At 38.8% G+C, this 17,637-nt stretch overlaps 1 protein-coding gene across 3 annotated transcripts; it reads left to right on the plus strand.

The window, feature by feature from the left end:
• The first annotated feature begins 3,160 nt into the window (after window positions 1–3,160).
• On the plus strand, window positions 3,161–15,029 carry YAE1 (YAE1 maturation factor of ABCE1). 3 transcript variants are annotated; one of them, XM_041400350.1, is made up of 4 exons: window positions 9,934–10,052; window positions 10,854–11,164; window positions 12,771–12,892; window positions 13,488–15,029. In XM_041400350.1, the coding sequence occupies exons 2-4, from the start codon at window positions 11,048–11,050 to the stop codon at window positions 13,909–13,911; spliced, it is 663 nt and encodes a 220-aa protein (XP_041256284.1). In that variant the 5' UTR covers window positions 9,934–10,052; window positions 10,854–11,047; the 3' UTR covers window positions 13,912–15,029. The 3 variants fall into 3 exon arrangements, with proteins under 3 accessions (XP_041256283.1, XP_041256284.1, XP_041256285.1); XM_041400351.1 differs by having other exon boundaries at window positions 10,001–10,046; XM_041400349.1 differs by lacking the exon at window positions 10,854–11,164 and having other exon boundaries at window positions 3,161–10,052.
• The last annotated feature ends 2,608 nt before the right edge of the window (window positions 15,030–17,637 follow it).

Consider the following 17,637-nt stretch of genomic DNA (forward strand, 5'->3'; position numbering starts at 1 on the left):
TACTTCTGATCCAGCAAATTGGCCAATTGCCCAACATCAGCTGCCCAAAAAAATTGGACAGAAGGTTCTTTTTGTTGCAGACATAAAATGCTACTGAACAACCCCAACCTTAACATTGAGAACTACCCCAAGTCCAGCATTTGGCTGGGGCACATGGGTTGAAATCCTGCATACTGAGTCAATTGTTCAATCAATGTCAGCAAAGTTGCATCCAAGGCCCATGTCTCAGTACTACACCTTGCAGCTTGAAAACAGGGCAGGAGAAGTAACAAAGGGAAGACTGGACTTTTTGCAAGTCTGCTAACAGCTAGGTGAAGGGAGAACCTAATATGTACTCTTCTCTCAGAAATAAGGTTTAGCAACAGGCAGCTAATCTATCAAATAAAGGGTTTATTCTCATTTTAAATAATCTTTCTGGTTTCCATTCCTGATATTCATGTCAAATTATGGACCATCCACTGATCTTCCATTTTCTCTTAATCAGCACAAAGAAAAATTTTTAAATCAGGAGTTTAAACCAAAGAAAGCCCATAAAACTCTCCTTTACAGGTCTATATAGAAAAAAAACCAAACAAAAAAACACCCAGGGGAATAGATTTAATGTCAGGAGCATGCCAAATTACAGAAAATTTTAAATTATTTATTGATATTTAATGAATGAGTGACACACACTATTACATAATTTAGTAGCAGGGTGTTATTTTGCATGGCTTTAGATTCTGTAGATATTTTCACACAGCACCTGTACTTGTCTCCCCCCCACCCCAACCCAATACTTGGGAAATGTCTACTGAGTGGAGTAGAAACAGAATGTCTACGATCTCCCTCATTTTTTTGATTGAGTTCAACTACTTTGAATCTACTAAGTTCTAGCCATATGGCAATATGGGATCCAAGCCCATAGTGGTTATTGTCTTTCCTCTCAGCTAGCAGTAATGTGGGGGATCAGGCCTTTTCTAAGTTCTCAGCTACAGAAATCCCAATGAATGTTTCATCTTACAAATGGTTCTGCTCTCACCAGAAGTTCCCATGCTCTAGAGCATCTGTCAAAGCCACATCATATATATGGCATCTGCTGTGAAAACCCCCTATCTTTTACCACATGTTTGATGCATTTTAGAAATCTGGTAAGCTGTAAGTGTGGAATAAATTACTGATTTCTTAGTCTTTATGCTAGAGTTCATAATTGTCCTATTTGACAATACCATCTCTACCTCAGCTGAGCTCTAAGGCTACGTGGTCCCCACAATTACTATCTTATAAATATCAAGGATAGCTAAAGAAGAGGATGTGTCCTGTGAACAGGAGAAAGATAGAAAAATGCCAGGTTTTGGGGGTCCATTTTCCCACACAGTCTGCACTATGCTAAAAAGAGCACTCAGTATTAAAAAATACCACCTGTACCACAGGAAAATGTTACCACATCCTTCTCCTAACATTTTTCCCCATAAAATTGCATTTATCTGTCCATGTTCTGTGCCTTCCCATATAATTCATTGTATTCTCCACACTTAATGTTTGCTTTTATTTCCCCAAGTGAAGCAAGATTTTTCCCAGTCTGCCCTCTTTCTCTATTTTATGCCACACCAGTTCTTCTGTACTAATTTCAAACACTCTTTGGTCCCCATTCTTACGGAAGGACCAATGGGTACCAGTGGCCCTTCATCACTTTCATTGTTTCCCAGTCTCTGGTTAGAACTCATTGCATCATTCTTGCAAATGATGCATTACAGGAATTCTCATCCTTTAGTACTAAAATAAATTATTCATGTTCTTTATAAAAAGAGCATTTTTATTGCTACTGATTAAATAATATGCCAAAAATACATAGTCTGCAATATATCATCAATCATTCCAGGAATTATTAAGAAATATTGGTATGAGGATGTGTCTGGAACTGGTTCTTTGGAGTCAGAGAGATAGATAAGTATCCTCTTAACGTAGAATCTTGGACTGAGAGATGTGGGAGGTGGTGTTGGTTGCTTGCTGTAGGTATTATGGGAAATGCCTAAGAGCTACAAAAAAAGAAAATATGCTTTTCTTATAATTACACGGTGATTTCTTCTTTGCCCTTCCTTTCAGAGAGGGAAGGCACTGCAGTTCAATAATGAATTTGTTGTACACTGAATCCAGACTGAGGGGGAGACAATGAATAGGCCAGTAGAAAGGATTGAATGCTGATGTCAATTAGACTGAAACCATGAAATAAATTAGGGGCTTCAGTAGTTGTTCTTCATAGCCACTTCAGTTTAGCATGCAAGGGAATACTTCTGTTTTATTGCAGTAGTAAATTTCAGAACCCAGAGAAAGAAAGAATATTGGCGTTTCAATCAGAGCAGCTTCACACACATGCAGCCCACTCAACTCAGCGTTGAAAGCTTTATGAAGGCGAGCCTGTAGGATATCCAAGAGATTACTTACAAGATTCTAAAGGATGGATTTTTACAAAATCCTTATAACACTGCCTGGTGCCCTTGTTGAAGTGAGTTTGAAATACACTTGTGAGCTCCTCAGAGTCTGCAGACAATACTCATAAGTATCAGTGTGTACAAGCCTACCTACATTTAATACAACAAACAGACAAATGCTTGTTTCAAATACATTGATAAGGTGTCAATATTTGAGATTTTTTAAAAAAATCAATGGTGTTTCTAAGGGCTACTAATAATTTTCATTATCCCATTAATCAATCAGGAAGTGAGCTTTGTCTCTGTAGTTTTAGCTTCTGAAAGGAGGCTGGTAGCATTGCACAGGAATGTGGCAGGAGCAACGACAAACAAGACAAGGTTTTATGGTCTCAAGTAATCACAGAGTACACCATCTTATGTCTTCATATATTCTGAGGACCTTCTTGAGAAGCGAATATTGCATGAGGAGACAATGTAACCCTCAGCACTATATATTCTTTCTTGCTGGAAAAAAAGGAAACTTTTCCACCTGTGCTAAAATGATTCTCAGAGGACCTGAAGATTTTCCTTGGCCAAATTATTAAATAACAATCTTTTTAATAACCTGTAAATTACTTTGCCAAACATTGTGATAAAGGGTGCTCCTCAATGGAATCTGATAATACACACACACAAAAAAAGTTTTAATTAGTTACTTTATTCAGAAAAAATTTCTATATGTGAAATTTTTATAGAGTCCTGGGAACAGAACAGATATTTAAGTTTATACCATGTTTTTTCTTGTTATTACAAGAATGGACCTTGATATTAATATTCCACAGACAGGTAATACTTATAAACCTAACAATATATAATGTGATCAGTTTGCAATTGCTACATAATTAAAATTATAGCACAGTTCCCATTTTTAGATGTATTTTTCACCTGAGTTGATGTATCTGAACAAAGCTTCTCTGAGAAATTGATGCCTGTGAGTTAGAAAAAGAAATTACTGGAATCTGGGTGAAGGAAGAAATAAAATTAAGCAATCCATTTCTACAGAGAATTTTTTGTCAACTCTGAGCACAAATTGCCTCAAATCAGCTTCCCTTATATTTCATCTCCTGTAAATTGGAGTTCCTGACATGTTACCATGGAATTTGATTCCTTGCCTTCATATGGTGCTGAATTCATTCTGCACCATATGAAGGTTTTGCTTATGTAATTGCTGCATTACTTGTAAAATTGTTTAGTTGCAATTAGTCAGCTGATGCAATGAGTCAGTAGTAAAATACAATCCATACTTTTGCAGATGTAACCTCATTTATTTCACAAAAAGCAAGTATAGTTCATAACTCTTTTTTCTAGTTCTTTGAAGAACTTTGAAGCTCTTTACTGCTATTTAAAATATAAGCCAAGCCTGCATGGTGTGCCTCCCTGAGCCACCCATTGCTGCTTTTGGATGAGCAAAAAAAGGCAGCTGCAGGCTTTGAATGTATCATATGTTTACGCTAAAGTTGGGCCCGAGCTTGCAACATGAGCACTGACATTTCAGTTTCCTTCAAGAACTAGCAAGTCCTCCTCTGCAGAAGATTGGATCAGAAAGTTCACCTTCTCTGTGATTCTGCACACTGAGGACTGTGTTACCCTGAGTGTAAACCCATAGAAATCAGTAACTACCTCACTAGCCTCAATGTTTTTCTAGCCTCAACTAGTTCTTCTCAGTGTAAGTAAGTCAGGGTGACAGATACTGACTACAACAATTCAATGAAAAAAAAGTACCTAATGTTACTTGTTTACATGGCAGTTGATTGTTGGGTCAAATTAACTGCACTTGTTTGTTCCTGAGCAAGATACTGTGGCAAAGTTTGGGCAGGTAACTGCATGTAAATTTACATAATTAAGTCCTGTGAAAAAATTTGGAGTACATGTGAGAAACCTTGCTCAGTCTCTTCCAGATCAGTGAGTAATGCTCATGACATGTCCATGGAACATTTCATCTTGTTTAAATGGCGAAGTCCCTGTCCATTTGGCTGCATGGCACCTGCACTTGCTCTTCAAGATATCACCTTCCACTGACACCAATGGTAATTGTAAAAGAGGAGCATCCTTGTACTCGCAGGTCTGAGAAAATAACCCATGGAAGTGATAAAATCCCATTCAAGGGAAGGCAGGAGAATAAATCCCTATTTAGTTACTATCTGAATGCTATCATCTTCAGGTAGTTGAGCATAACTCAGAACCAGAAGCATACTTGCTCTTCCAGCACTGGTTAAGAGGATAGAATTAAGAATGGGAGAAGAAAAGGAGCTAAGAGAAGGGAAAGTCACTGCCCAATTACCCTGCCAGGGATGGTGCAGTAATGTCAAACACATCATTTGCGTGTGGCAGCAGTTTTAAGGTAAAAACAGACAAAAGGGACATAAACATTTTTCCATGCCCAGCACGATACTGTCCTGGACAATTGTTTCTGTCTCAGGTAGCAGGGCCATCCTCTGGGACCTTAGGTAGCCATTTACAGGTGACAATGGCTCTGCAAGAGACTGTAGCTCCCTGTAGAAGGGAGTCCCAAGAGGCCCAGCAATGCCAGCTCACTTTCTCCCTCAGCTGAGATATGAGTTGCCCAGCAGCCTTTGCTCAAGCACAGTCAGCCAAACAATTACATGCTGCAGATATGGCATACACGCTGTACTGGAGTTGTTCAGAATCCACATGTATCTCAAAAGCTACCACTTAACCACCCTTGTCATAACCTCAACCTTTTTGAAACTGTGCATTGCCACGGAAACAATTGTTTTCTCCTGGTTTCAGGTGCCAAGAAAATCAGTGCAGTCCACAAGGTTTTCTGACTTCTAGCCGTTCTATTCACTTCAGACAACTGGATCAGCACTGTACAGCTGCTATTCCTGCAGTTTGTCAGCATTTGCCTGAGTTCATACAACGGATAACACAGAGAGAGCAATTTGTCTCTTTGCCAAAAGAAAAGAGCTGGCATTTCTCTCCTGTGGAAGAAATGAAATGTGACAAAAATTCTGCGTAATTTGAATAGAGATGCAATTCGCTGGGGAAATTTATAAGCAGAATACAGCATTCTCCTTGGACTAATTTAATTTACAGTAAACATTTGCATATTATGATCAAGTATTACACAAAAAAAAAAGGCAACTCTGCATAAAAAAAATCTTACTTAAGGATATCTGAGTCAGAAAGCTTTGGAGTCCTGATTTACTATGATATAAACTCAGAGAGACTCATCTCTAATATTACAATTTCAGTAGACACATGATTCAGTTACACAACTAAAATGTAGAACTTATTTAATTTTCTTGCCTTTGTTGACCTAACCTTTTTCTGTTCATGTGGAATTTCATACTGTAAAAAGCTCATTCTCAACAGATTGAAGACAATTAGGAATGTTCCTTCCTTGTTTCTCTGTTGTATATTCTAAAAATAATAGTGTAGTCCCATACTACACTGTGTTCTGTCAATCTTAATTTTGAGCTGGGATGTGTATAAAGCTCATTTTTATCTCAGCCATACTATTTTTTGTAGTGTTATAGTTATTATCAAAACTCCAGAATTAAAATATGAGTTACTTCTAGGGACAACAAATTTTTCTTATTTGAGGAGCAAACTAAGGAAAATGACAGAAGAGAATTGTTTTGGTGTTAATAAAGTATACCTTTTGCTCTGCTTAGTATGCAGCAGTGCAGAGTACAGTTTTCCAGACTGCAAGCCCTGAGGACATTCAAAGAGAAGCCTGGAAAAAGCAGGGGGGAAAAAATACTCCTTTGCTTAGCCACTTCCACTTACAATTTAGTTTAAGCCCAACTGTCGGCAGTTCATGAAATAGAGAGGAAAGGTTTCTTTGCGAGGATCTGAAATGGTAATGATTCCGCAAATAAGAAAACTGTCCTGTTGTAATATTTAACTATCAAAATTCTGTTGCTTTGGTTATACTGGTGAAGAGGCAGAAAAAGTATCCTCTCCCTTGAAAATACTTGCGTAAGAAGTAATGGCAAAAGAGCTATTAAGACTCCTGTGGTGCTTGGAAGTGAATGTTAGACATTTACCTTTGATACCTACTTTTCCATATTCTTTCATTTTCTTCTCACATTAAATGTGACATTTTGACCCAAAGAGTTGTTGCTGCAATATTATTGTATGCTATTAAAGAAGAAAGAAATGATTTCACAAAAGCAGAGAAGTAATTCATATGTATTAGTTACCTTCATCAGAAGACGGTGAAAGGGCTTCACTAGTAAATTTTATTAATACCCTGTATGAGAGCTATTACAGGAAAATATAGAAGTGTATGTTTATTACCATGCTCTGGTAATACTCACTGATCCTAGAAGTTTATTTTAACCCTCTTCTTCAATTTAGGGGCATTATAGTCCCCTATGCTGTGAGCTGCAATATTTAAAACATCATTAAGCCTATGACCTTGCACTTAACTTGTTTGCTCACTGTTTCCTTCTCTGTGGTAGCAAAGTATTTATGTGCTGGAGGTCAATGTATTATTATTGAAATTCAGCCAGCAGTGCACATCCCCACCACCCTCTGCATGAATAAAAGATGCACAGATCCAAGATCAGGACAGAGACGTCGACTACATGTGAGCATGTCTTTCTTGATGCTGCTGTAGGCAGTCCTACCAATGCCCTGTTATCATGGTATTCATTGAAAACAGCTTAGAATTCGTCTAGGCAGTAGAGCCAGATACCTGGAAAAGACTACAGACCTGATCATACAATATGTACACATTTTGGGGTAGACTTATGGTTTAAGGCTCTTCGGAAACATTGTGCAATGTTTGGTGACAATGCATACACCATCTTTATTAAATATTGACGGTTTCTATTCTCCTCACATTTTGATAGCTTGCTCTTTTTCATTATGTTTTTGTCTTCCTCACTATAGAAGACAAGTAAACATTTAAATGTTTAAATTATTTAAAAGTGGCTGAAATTTATCCAAATACCATTTAAGAGCTGTGATTTCCTAAAATGATTATATTACTCACAAAGTTGGAGTCAATGAAACATGGTTCTGTCAGTCCATAAGGACTGCATGCCTGGAGAACAATTTATGGTGTAAATAGTCCTCTGCCCTGGGTCTTTCACAAGGTTTTACTCAATTCTGCCAGAGACAATAGCACACAGCAACAGAAATTGCTGTAGTGAGAATGAAAGGAACCTGCCCCACAGAGTGGCCCATATACAAGTCCTGGCCAAGGTAATCAACCACCCTTCAAAAAAGCTTGAATTCTTGAGGTGTCTGCATTATGACAAAATCTGTTGGATGCTCCCATCCATTTCTGTTTGAGAGACAAAGTTGTATAACAATGATCTGAATAGGAGCAATGTTTTATCTGAAGCATTATATTGAAATGGTGCAAAGGAACACCCTATGACAATATATCACTTTTGGAGATCACTTATGGCTGATTGCTTAATGTCAAACCTCACTGCTAAGATGAAGCTGGCAGAATTCCTGTGTGATGATCTCCTGAAATCTCTTGTTAGTATTACACAGCTGTGACTGTGTACTGACCCTTCTAGAAGCTCTCCCCAGTACAGCAGGAAAGCAAGAAGTAACTGCTGAGATATGCATGCTCATGTTCCAGAAGTACCTTTGGTACATCAGATGCCCTAAGCCCAACATTAGCCCAGTTTTAAACTTAGATATGGCACTGGCAAACTTTACAATGGGTCATAAGTCAACTACTTCGCTTTTCACAATTTCAGGCAACTTTATTGTACAAAAATATCAGAACTGGCTTTTAACCAGTGAAATACTGCTCTCCTGTTTTGATCTTCTGGTATGTATTTTGACAGTGTCACCATAATACACAGACACTGTCCTGTTTAGAACACACATAAGTTTGGAAAACATCCACACCTCGAGACATTGCACCTCACCCTCAATCCCTGAACTCCTGTCCAAGTCATCAACATAGAATCAAATTGTCTTCAAATTGCAACTGTACTCCATATCCCAACAATGTTGCTCTATGTATACAATGATTCACCTAATTATCACCCACAACTAATAACAAAAAAGGGTGGAAATAAAATATTTCTTAATTTTTTTCTCACAGTTATAAAGACTCATTCTTAAACATCTGTGTGGGATGATCAACTTTGCTAAATTTAAGACATTTAAACTGATAGTGTGAATCTGGGAAACTCACAGCTTCCCTGAGCCATGACCTCTGTATCTTTTCCAGAAGAGCAAGCGACTGACCAGACAGAGCAGAAGATGATATGCAAAGGGTTAACCCAAGTTTAATAGTGCTGTTGCCAGATGAAGAATTGTTTCCACCTGGTGAATTTTTGCTAAGCGTCATTATGACCAGTTAAAGGTTTTGTTGCCAGAAGGGATTTTCGTGACTGTGCATTTGTGCATGCAGGCAATAGTCAGTATTGTTATCAGTTTTTTTTAAATGACAAAGATAGCGTCTTCCAGACGGGAGTTGAAAGTGACATAAGTGGGCCAGGAAATCAGCAATCATTGACATGTATAGTAACTGCTGAGGAACAGATATGCAGTTGTGGCCATCCAGCAGCACCAGTCATTTTGACACCTGACACACGAATTTCTAGACAGATTTGGTTACTTGGCTATTCACACCTCAGCATTCAACAATCCAAGGCATCCAAGATGGGCCAGAAGCAGGAGGACAGACTGTGCAGAGCAGAAAGGAGGAGGGAGAGGGAGTGCAGCGGTTGCACAGCTTGCAGCACATGCGCTTTCTCTCCGGGTACCTGCAGAGCACAGGCAGGCCCTGCTCCTGTCCGTGCAGCGTCCCAAGCCCTGCTGTAAGGAATGTCACCAGCCACCCCTGGGACAGGAGACGAGACAGTGGCTGGGGGGAGTGTGCTCCCACGGGGAATCGGGCTCTCGGGTGGTCGGGTGGCCAGGGACCCGCAGGGCGCTCAGCACAGGCGGCGTTTACTGAACAGCCTCTGGCAATGCGGAGAAGCAGGCAGCTTGAATTCACACTTGATGTATTGTGTGCTCATGAAGATTAATCAGCTTTAAACTTCTGCTGACAAGCCAAATGCAGCATGCACCAACATTGCTGCACTTATGTTTCATTTATGTCAACAGGATATTCCTGTTTTCTCCAGTCAAAGTCAGCAATGAAACACTTGACTCCCGCTGGCATCTTTCATATTAAAAAGGATTTCTCATTGTAATACCTGGGTCTTGTAGAGGATAGCTTAACGGCATGCTTCACATAAAGTGCTTGACGATTCTTAAGTCATCAAGGCAGATTTTTTTTTTTTTTTTAAACTCCACCCTTTATAACCGAAAAGACGATGAAACCTCCCTGCCCCGAGGAACGCGTTGACCCTCGAGTCGTCTTCCGGTCACTGCGGGAGGCCGAGGCAGCCACATGCCGCTCCCTCCAGAGAACGCGGGAGGTGATGATAGGATAAGGGCATCCCGACTGCGGTAGCAGCTCCCGCCCCGTTGGCGCCTGGCGGCCCTAGGGCAGGACCACTGGAGGGGGCCGCGCCCTCACTCAAGATGGCGTCTCCGACGGTCTCTGACGTCATGGCTGTCGCTGCCCAATTACTTCCGCCGGCAGTGGCGTCATTTTCCCTCAGTGAAGATGGCGGATCGCGGCGGGGAGTGCCGCCGGCTGCGGTGAGGGTCAGTGTGCGGGGCCGGGCTGGCGACGGCGGTGGTGCGAGTAGCGGGGAAAGGCGAGGAGAGGGGAGGCGGCGTCTGTGGCCGGCCGGGGAGAAGGAAGGCTCCCCACAGCTTGGGCGCTTCTGGGGAGCTGGGCACGTGCGCGGCCCTGTCTGCGGCCCGGGCCGGCTGTGGGGCTGGGAGATGCCCCGCTTACCCTCCTCAGGCTGCAGGACCCCAGCCGGTTGTGTCCCTGAGCCCTGAGTTCTCTGAGAGCCGTCGGTGTGTTCTAACAATTTACAGCGAGGCAAATTAATTAGTTGTGAGACGCTTCTCAAAGTTTTCGTCATAGGAAAAGATTAAATAACCCGAAAATTTCTCCTTTCCCCTGCAGCAGCACTTGCTAATTCTTTATTCAAAGTAGAAAGCACTGTTTTTGTTTTATAAGATAGTTAAATATTTGACATAATCAGAAAACTGTAAATCAAAGGTGAAAGTACTTCACAGTTATTAACTCTGCAAGTATTAACCTGCGTGTAGTAAATTGTGTACACAATACAAAATACAAAGTTGTGTATACATACACCTTGTTTTAGGGCACCACATGGAGGCTGTATGGGACTATTTGTCAGCTGCTGTTGGAAGCAAGTCATAAAGTTGTTTCTGCCAGCTGTCCTTGTACTGCAGTATTCATAAATGCTGCATTGGTGTCCATATGTGTGTCAGTGCCATAAGGTGGGAAGGAGCTATCATAAGTTGCCCTAATAGATCTCAGATCATCGTTCATAAGGTAACTTCTATCTGACTGCCTTTTCTTGACAGATGCACCCCAGTGGCACACAGAGCCAAGTTCCCATGTAGAGCTTGAATAATCAGCACCACACCTGGCTTCTCTTCGGAGCTCACAGTTTTTTGCCAATACTTCTAATCTGACACTTCACCAGAGGCACTTCTGAGAGTTTCTCAGTGTTTTTTTACCACATAAACAGGGTAAAAATAAATAGGGCACTGCTATTATGTCCTGGGTACAAGTAGCAGTCAGCCAATCCAATGAGGATATATTTGATGAAGATGCAGATGAGATGTATCTACTACAGAAGGAATGGAACAGCACTATGAAAAAGAGATTGAAGGTATTTCTATAAAAAGGATTTAATACATTTTTAGCTATTTTAGATTTACTGACATTTAATTTGATGCACATGTGAATGATTTAAAGGGAGAAGTAGCGGCTTAAAAGTTATTGTGGCCTACTTTCTTCTGAATATCAGGGAAATATGGCAGAAATTGATGTAATCACTACTTAGTAGTCACCAGAGCAAAGTACTGTTTTACCAAAAGGCATTGACTCCTGCACGACCATGTGCATTTATAAAAGGCAGTGCTGAATTGTGATGCAAGCTACTTGCTTTGTACTTGTAGGTATAGCCCTAGTAAATGTAGGGCAACAGAGCTGAACAGTGCTAATAATGACATGTGAGACGTTTGGGGTTTTGAGTAGAGTTACTCATCAGTAAGATGTGTGACTCCATGTGCAACGACAATTTGCCTTGTGGTGTGTGGTTGAGTCTGAGGTCTTTGGTTGATTTATTCTCCAAGTGAAATATCCATTTTATGAAAGCTGCTTTCCACAGCCTTTGCGTCTCTGCAGTTCTGCAGGGAACAAAACAAGTTCATAAACAGATGAGTTCGACAGATACTGTGTCATTCAGAGTGGGGCCAGTAGGGGTCCTCTGCTCACAGCTGAGCAGCATTTGGCTGAAGAACATGGATGGAAACAGTTGTGTTGGCAGTTGGTGAGCAATGGTATTACAGCAGACCCAGTGTAATTTCCTTCATCTGAGTTCCATGAAAAGACTGGTTTTCTTAAGGAACTGTTTAGTGTTCTTACAGAAATCCCTCTGGTATTTTTGAGTAGATACTGCAAAATCATGAAGTGTTATTGAAGTTAGAGTTGTATGTTGGGCAAAATAAATTTTTGTGTTCTAGACTAGTTTTCTAGCAAGGCCTCTATGAGCAAATAGGAGTTTTCACTTTTGTAGCTTGCAATTTTCATATGAAAAAAAGTTAAGAATTATTCTATTAATCTTGTAATGTTGTTATAATATAAAGAAAGTAACTTGCATTACAGTCATTAGCTGTTTACTTAAAGAAAGCAGTCCCAATGTTAAGTGTATTTATATGTGACTCAGTCAATCACTCTCTTTTTCTGGTATAACTCTTGAATGGAGTGAGGCCCAGCAAATAAGGGAGCAATGCTCAGCAGTTAATTTTGTGAAAATAAATGGATTCCATGTAGATGGATTACAGATAGAAGAGTAAAGATAAAGGGGAAGATTGGCAGCCTGCATATCTTTTTAGATAGAAAAAAAGAAGTCTGTGTGGTACTTCTAAGTCCATTTCTCACAAAGGAGTTGGTAATCATTAAAAGCAAACATGCGATTTTGGTTTTTTTTATCTTTCTAAAAAAAGTTTAGAAGTTTCCTTATTTTCTGACTTTCTGTGAATCCTTTTGGGAAAAGTAAAAAACTACATCTTACAGATCAGTAAATCATAGTATACTGCAACAAGCATGTTTTGGTTTGGCAGTGGGTGTAGCTGTGAAGGATATACAGATATAGAAGCCGTACCTAAGAGATGTGATACTTAAACTTTTTTTTATTATTGTCATGTATTTGTCAGAGGTCCACTTTGTCATGTTGTGACATTGAGCAGCCTGTTTCACTGCTTTTGTTACAGGAAGGCTATAGGGATGGAATTGAGGCCGGGAAAGAACTTGCACTCCAGACAGGCTTTAATCAAGGTTACAGACACGGTGCCAAGCTGATGATTACATGCGGCCAGTTCAAAGGAACCCTGAAGTAGGTTACAAACTCCTTAAGGTCAAGTGTATGTGGAGGGTGTGTAACAGGGGAACACACATACGAGTTTTTGTTTGTTTTAATTAAAAAACCAAACCAACCAACTAAAAAAAAAAAAAAAAAACAAACAAAAAACCCAAACAAACAAACAGAAACCAACAACAACAAAACAAAAAACATTTTGAAACTGTCCAAAGTTAGCAACCTGAGAATTCCCCTATCTTGAGAACAGGGAATGCCCACCTGGGTGTAGAAGTATAATTTCTAAAACGTCTCTTTCAGTTGCTCTTCCAAAATTGTCTGAATCTGCATATTTAAGCTTAATATTTAGTTCTACTGCCTGACTTTTCCATAAATAATTATATTATTAATTTCCATAAATAATTTATATTATAATTTATAATATAAATTATATGTATAATTTATATTATAATTTCCATAAATAATTATATTATTTATGGAAATTATAATATAAATTATACATAAATGTATTTATGATACATAGATACCTTGTCACATTGCTGTCTTTCTACCTGCACCAAGTGGGGATCTACGTAGATCAATATAATCACTTTTGTTGTTGTTCACTTTTCAGTGCTCTCTTATCCTGGTGTCATTTTAATGGACATAATTCTGCTCTAAGTACGATAAATAATCTTCTTGATGTAGTTGGAAAGCATGAAGATGATGTGCTTAAGTACCTGAATTCTACTGAAGAACAGCCACATCTTGGACATATTTTAGACTCAGTTCAGGACATGGACCTTAATCACACAGCTGGGACAGAGTACAGGGAAGTTGAAGATGGAAAACACGACAACTGTGGCAGCTCCAGTGACAACATTTGTAGGAATAATGGTGAGGTTGGTTCCTTGCAGTCTGAGTGCAGCAAGGCAAACCTCTGCACAGATCCTGAAAAGTCAGCCCTTACTTGGGTTAAAATGCAGACTGTTTGGTTAGTAGAGCAACTGGGCTTATCACTGGATGTACTCCATCATGTCCAGCAACTGGAAAATTAGTTTTCGTGTCTCATCGTACTTCAAACTATCACAGCTGATTTTGATTCTTAGTTTGTGGGCCATGTACAGGCTGATGCATCACTTTTGCTTTAGGAAAATCTAATTTTGATGTTTTACAGTAGAAGTAATTTTTGTAAATCCTTGCCATGATTTTGGCTCTGGGCAAAACCCTTCACTTTCAACTTTAAAGGTAACATTCACAGAAAGGGGCACTGACTTTAAAGCTTTACAAGGAGTTACTAAACATGTTTCTGTTTTGTGTCGGGAGGTCCCATTTCACCCTCATTTTTGTCTTGGCAGCAGCTTGGAAATGAAGTGGGTCCATTAAATAGCTCCTCTAAATTGGTCCCCTGCAATATCAAAAGAGTAAATGCTCAGTGCTATGGAAATGGTCCATGTTTTTGCAGAATAAGCTGCTGTTGATGATATGCTGTGTGCAAAACAGAACATGATATGCTGCTGATTCCTAGTGCTGTGACTCTCTAGTCACTTTTTGTCAAATTCTATGTGTTCTCTTTTCTACCCATGATGCAATGCACTTTCACAGTTAAAAACTGTTTTTCCCTCCTTATATAGTTATATTTGTCACTTTTGCTGAAAACTCACTATTTTCCTCAAACACAGAATTGCTGACAATTCATTGTTTTACTTTTAGACATCTGCTCTTATCATGTCAGACCACACTAAACATGCTTCCAGTCTAATGAACATCCTTTCATTATTTTTGTATTTATTTTGTCAGTCCATCTAGCCTGAACTCTCCCACATTCCAATAATGTTTTTCTCAAACTCTTCAAGGAAGCTAAGCTTATTCAGTACCTCTTAGAAACACATCAGCCACTCATGCCTATTTCTGATTATTTTGTATTTCTGTAACTATTCTGTATTTGACTTGCTTTCTCTTTGCTTCCCTTCACTGTAGCTGTAAATTGCTCTGTTCAGAAAGTTTTTTCTTTGTGAATGCCTCTATTTTACATTAATTAAACTGATTTATAGTAAGTTCCCAACTTACTTGTTGGAAGTTTCCTGTAACTCAATTCTTACTGGAGACAAAGGAATATTCCAGACATAGGCAGAGTAAGATTTTGAACAGTAAACTATAATTAAAAAAAAAAAAATCACAAAGCCATTTCATACTTAGAGGCAAGAAAAAATCTAAGGCAAAAATTCCTTGGTTTTCAGAGCCTGAGTTTTATACAACATTTTTACTAAAGACTCTGTTACACTGTCAGAGTTGACAGACTCTAAGTTTGGTTTCCTTTCAGTACCACTTCTGCTTTAGGGGTAATCAGAACTGCAGTTCAGAGTCTTTGATTAAATGCATTTATGGATTGGACAAAGAGGGGCATCTGCATTACTACAGAAATTGTTCAAGTAACTTTTTTTCAATTTATTTAGCATAATATTGACATGGATAAACATTACTTTTCTTCAAATGCTTGTCTTGTGTTATAGACTGTATCATGTATGTTAAACACAGATTTCTTCCATATTCTGGTAGAATATGGTGCAGACAGTGTTGGAATATATATATAATTTTCCTAATTCATTTTTAATTAGTTGTTTTAACTAATTGTAAGCAATGCCCACTGTTAGCCAACACCACTTAAGTTTTTTCACAGACCTACTTTGATCATTAAATCACTGAAACCTTGAGTTTGTTAAAACTAAGCCTAACAATCTTCAGTGAACAAAGCCAAAAGAATTTGAAGACTGGGCATCTGGGATCCTAAATTTATGGCCATTCAAGAACATTAGAGTAACCAGAAGATATGGAGGAGATGAAGGCTTGGAAAGTTGGAGAAAAATATAAAAGAAGGAATAAAGGATGTGGACCAGATTAGCATGAAGAGAAGGAAATCAATAACTAAGAGGGGGTTCCATGTTATCACCCAGAGTTTCCAGTTTGGCTGTAGGGAGATTTTCTTCTGTACTTTCTGTATTATTTGGCTTATCTGTCACTATCCAGTCTTGCTGACCAACACCAGAAAGGCTTTCTTTGAGACTGTTAGAATCTGTAGTTTGCTCCGATTGTGGTCCAGGTTGTTGTTCTGTGTCCATGTCTTGTGTTTCACTGTCAGCTTTCACCTTGGCAGCATTCCTGAAAACAGCTCTCATGACAACTGGGACTGACATGCAACTGAAGAAGGAAATAACACATTAGTCACTACTACAGACATCATACTTTCTTTAAAGTACTTCTGTTTTTTAAACTGTAGCTGACAACGGAATGAAAACCAGCATTACCTCCTTTCTGTTTTTATCTACCTCCTTTCTGTTTTTGTCTCATACAACCTGGTGTTACTTTGTAGCCATAATATAAACTACATGTGCTGTACCAGAAATATATGTTAACATACTAAAATTTAGTGCTGAGTCTTTGAAGTTAGGTGTGCACAGAAGCTTTGACTGAAAAAGTAGGAGGCCTTTCAGTCTGGTCAACAAAAAAAAAAGTCATAAGGGTGCTTCTAATGAAAACCAAAACTAAGAACATTGAAATATATTCATTCTTCTTGAGTTTTATGATTGTAACCTTCATGTTTTGTGTAACACAGGTACAGAAGGTATCTTTTCTAAAACACTGTTTATACTGGAGGAGATTTTTTTCCCACTCATAACCTGGTTCCAGAAATATTACCTTGTTTAAAATCAGGTTCAAAATCCAACCTGCATTGGTTTTGTGGTCATCAAACACATGATAGTTGTGTACTAGCTTGTGCCAAATCACTTAGTGCTCTTAGACTATGTTCTGAATCAGTTTGTCTAGCCTATGTTCATGTATCACAACAACTCGCTGTCTTGGAATTTGTTCAGAAAACAAGCCAGAGTCAGTATTGTAGACATGCCATATACAACTCACTTTCTGAAGAGAAGTACTGATTGCTATTAGGTAGATGTGTAAAAAGACCTTTCCATGCTATTCGAAGTTATGCTAGACATGAGACTGTCATCAGCTAGAGTCTTCAGAAAAGCATCTTTATAAAATGTAAAACTCTTCAGTCAATAGTCTTTATTTGCTTCCATATGCTTTCTACTAGAAACACTTCATCACTGTTAATGTTTAAAATTTTTGAAAGAGATACTTAAGATATTGAAGTAACTTATTCCCATTATTGTATTACAGTACTAGAGTGAAGTTTTCCAGTTGCTGAGTTCATGACATTATGAGTGCACATGATATTTCCATTTAATGGACATCTGTTATGAAATAAAAGTACTTACCGTTTCACAGCTGTTGCTATGAAGTCATCAGTAGAACTTAGAGTTGGATCTTGAGGATTTAAATGAAGGTGACATTGGACTTCTCTGGAGGTTATAACATCAATTACCACTAAGAAGGAACAGAACAGAAAAATCTTTGTTTTGAAATACTTAGAAACATTGAAAACCATCCTTTCATTTTGATGCTTGAAGAGATGCAAGACAAGTCAGTGGAAAGAGGTTTGCAGCAATATATTTGTATGACTTGTTTTTCCTTAATATACTTAAATCAGAAATAGTGGAAGTTACAATTTATTAATTAAATGTAGGCCAAGACAAAACAGGACTTTAATATTTGCATTTAGTTTCTGTATTATTCTGAGTACAGAACACCTTCTAGTAAGCAGTTTATATACAAGTGCATACACTTCGTGTTTTTCCTGGGCTGCACACTGTTGAGTGGCCCTTAGACTGTTTGTAACTGAGAAACATAGTGCAGGAGCCTAGATAGAATCAAGTCCCCTG

This window comes from Onychostruthus taczanowskii, unplaced genomic scaffold (assembly GCF_017590055.1).
Source record: "Onychostruthus taczanowskii isolate IOZ18803 unplaced genomic scaffold, ASM1759005v1 scaffold179, whole genome shotgun sequence".
Lineage (NCBI taxonomy): Eukaryota > Metazoa > Chordata > Aves > Passeriformes > Passeridae > Onychostruthus > Onychostruthus taczanowskii.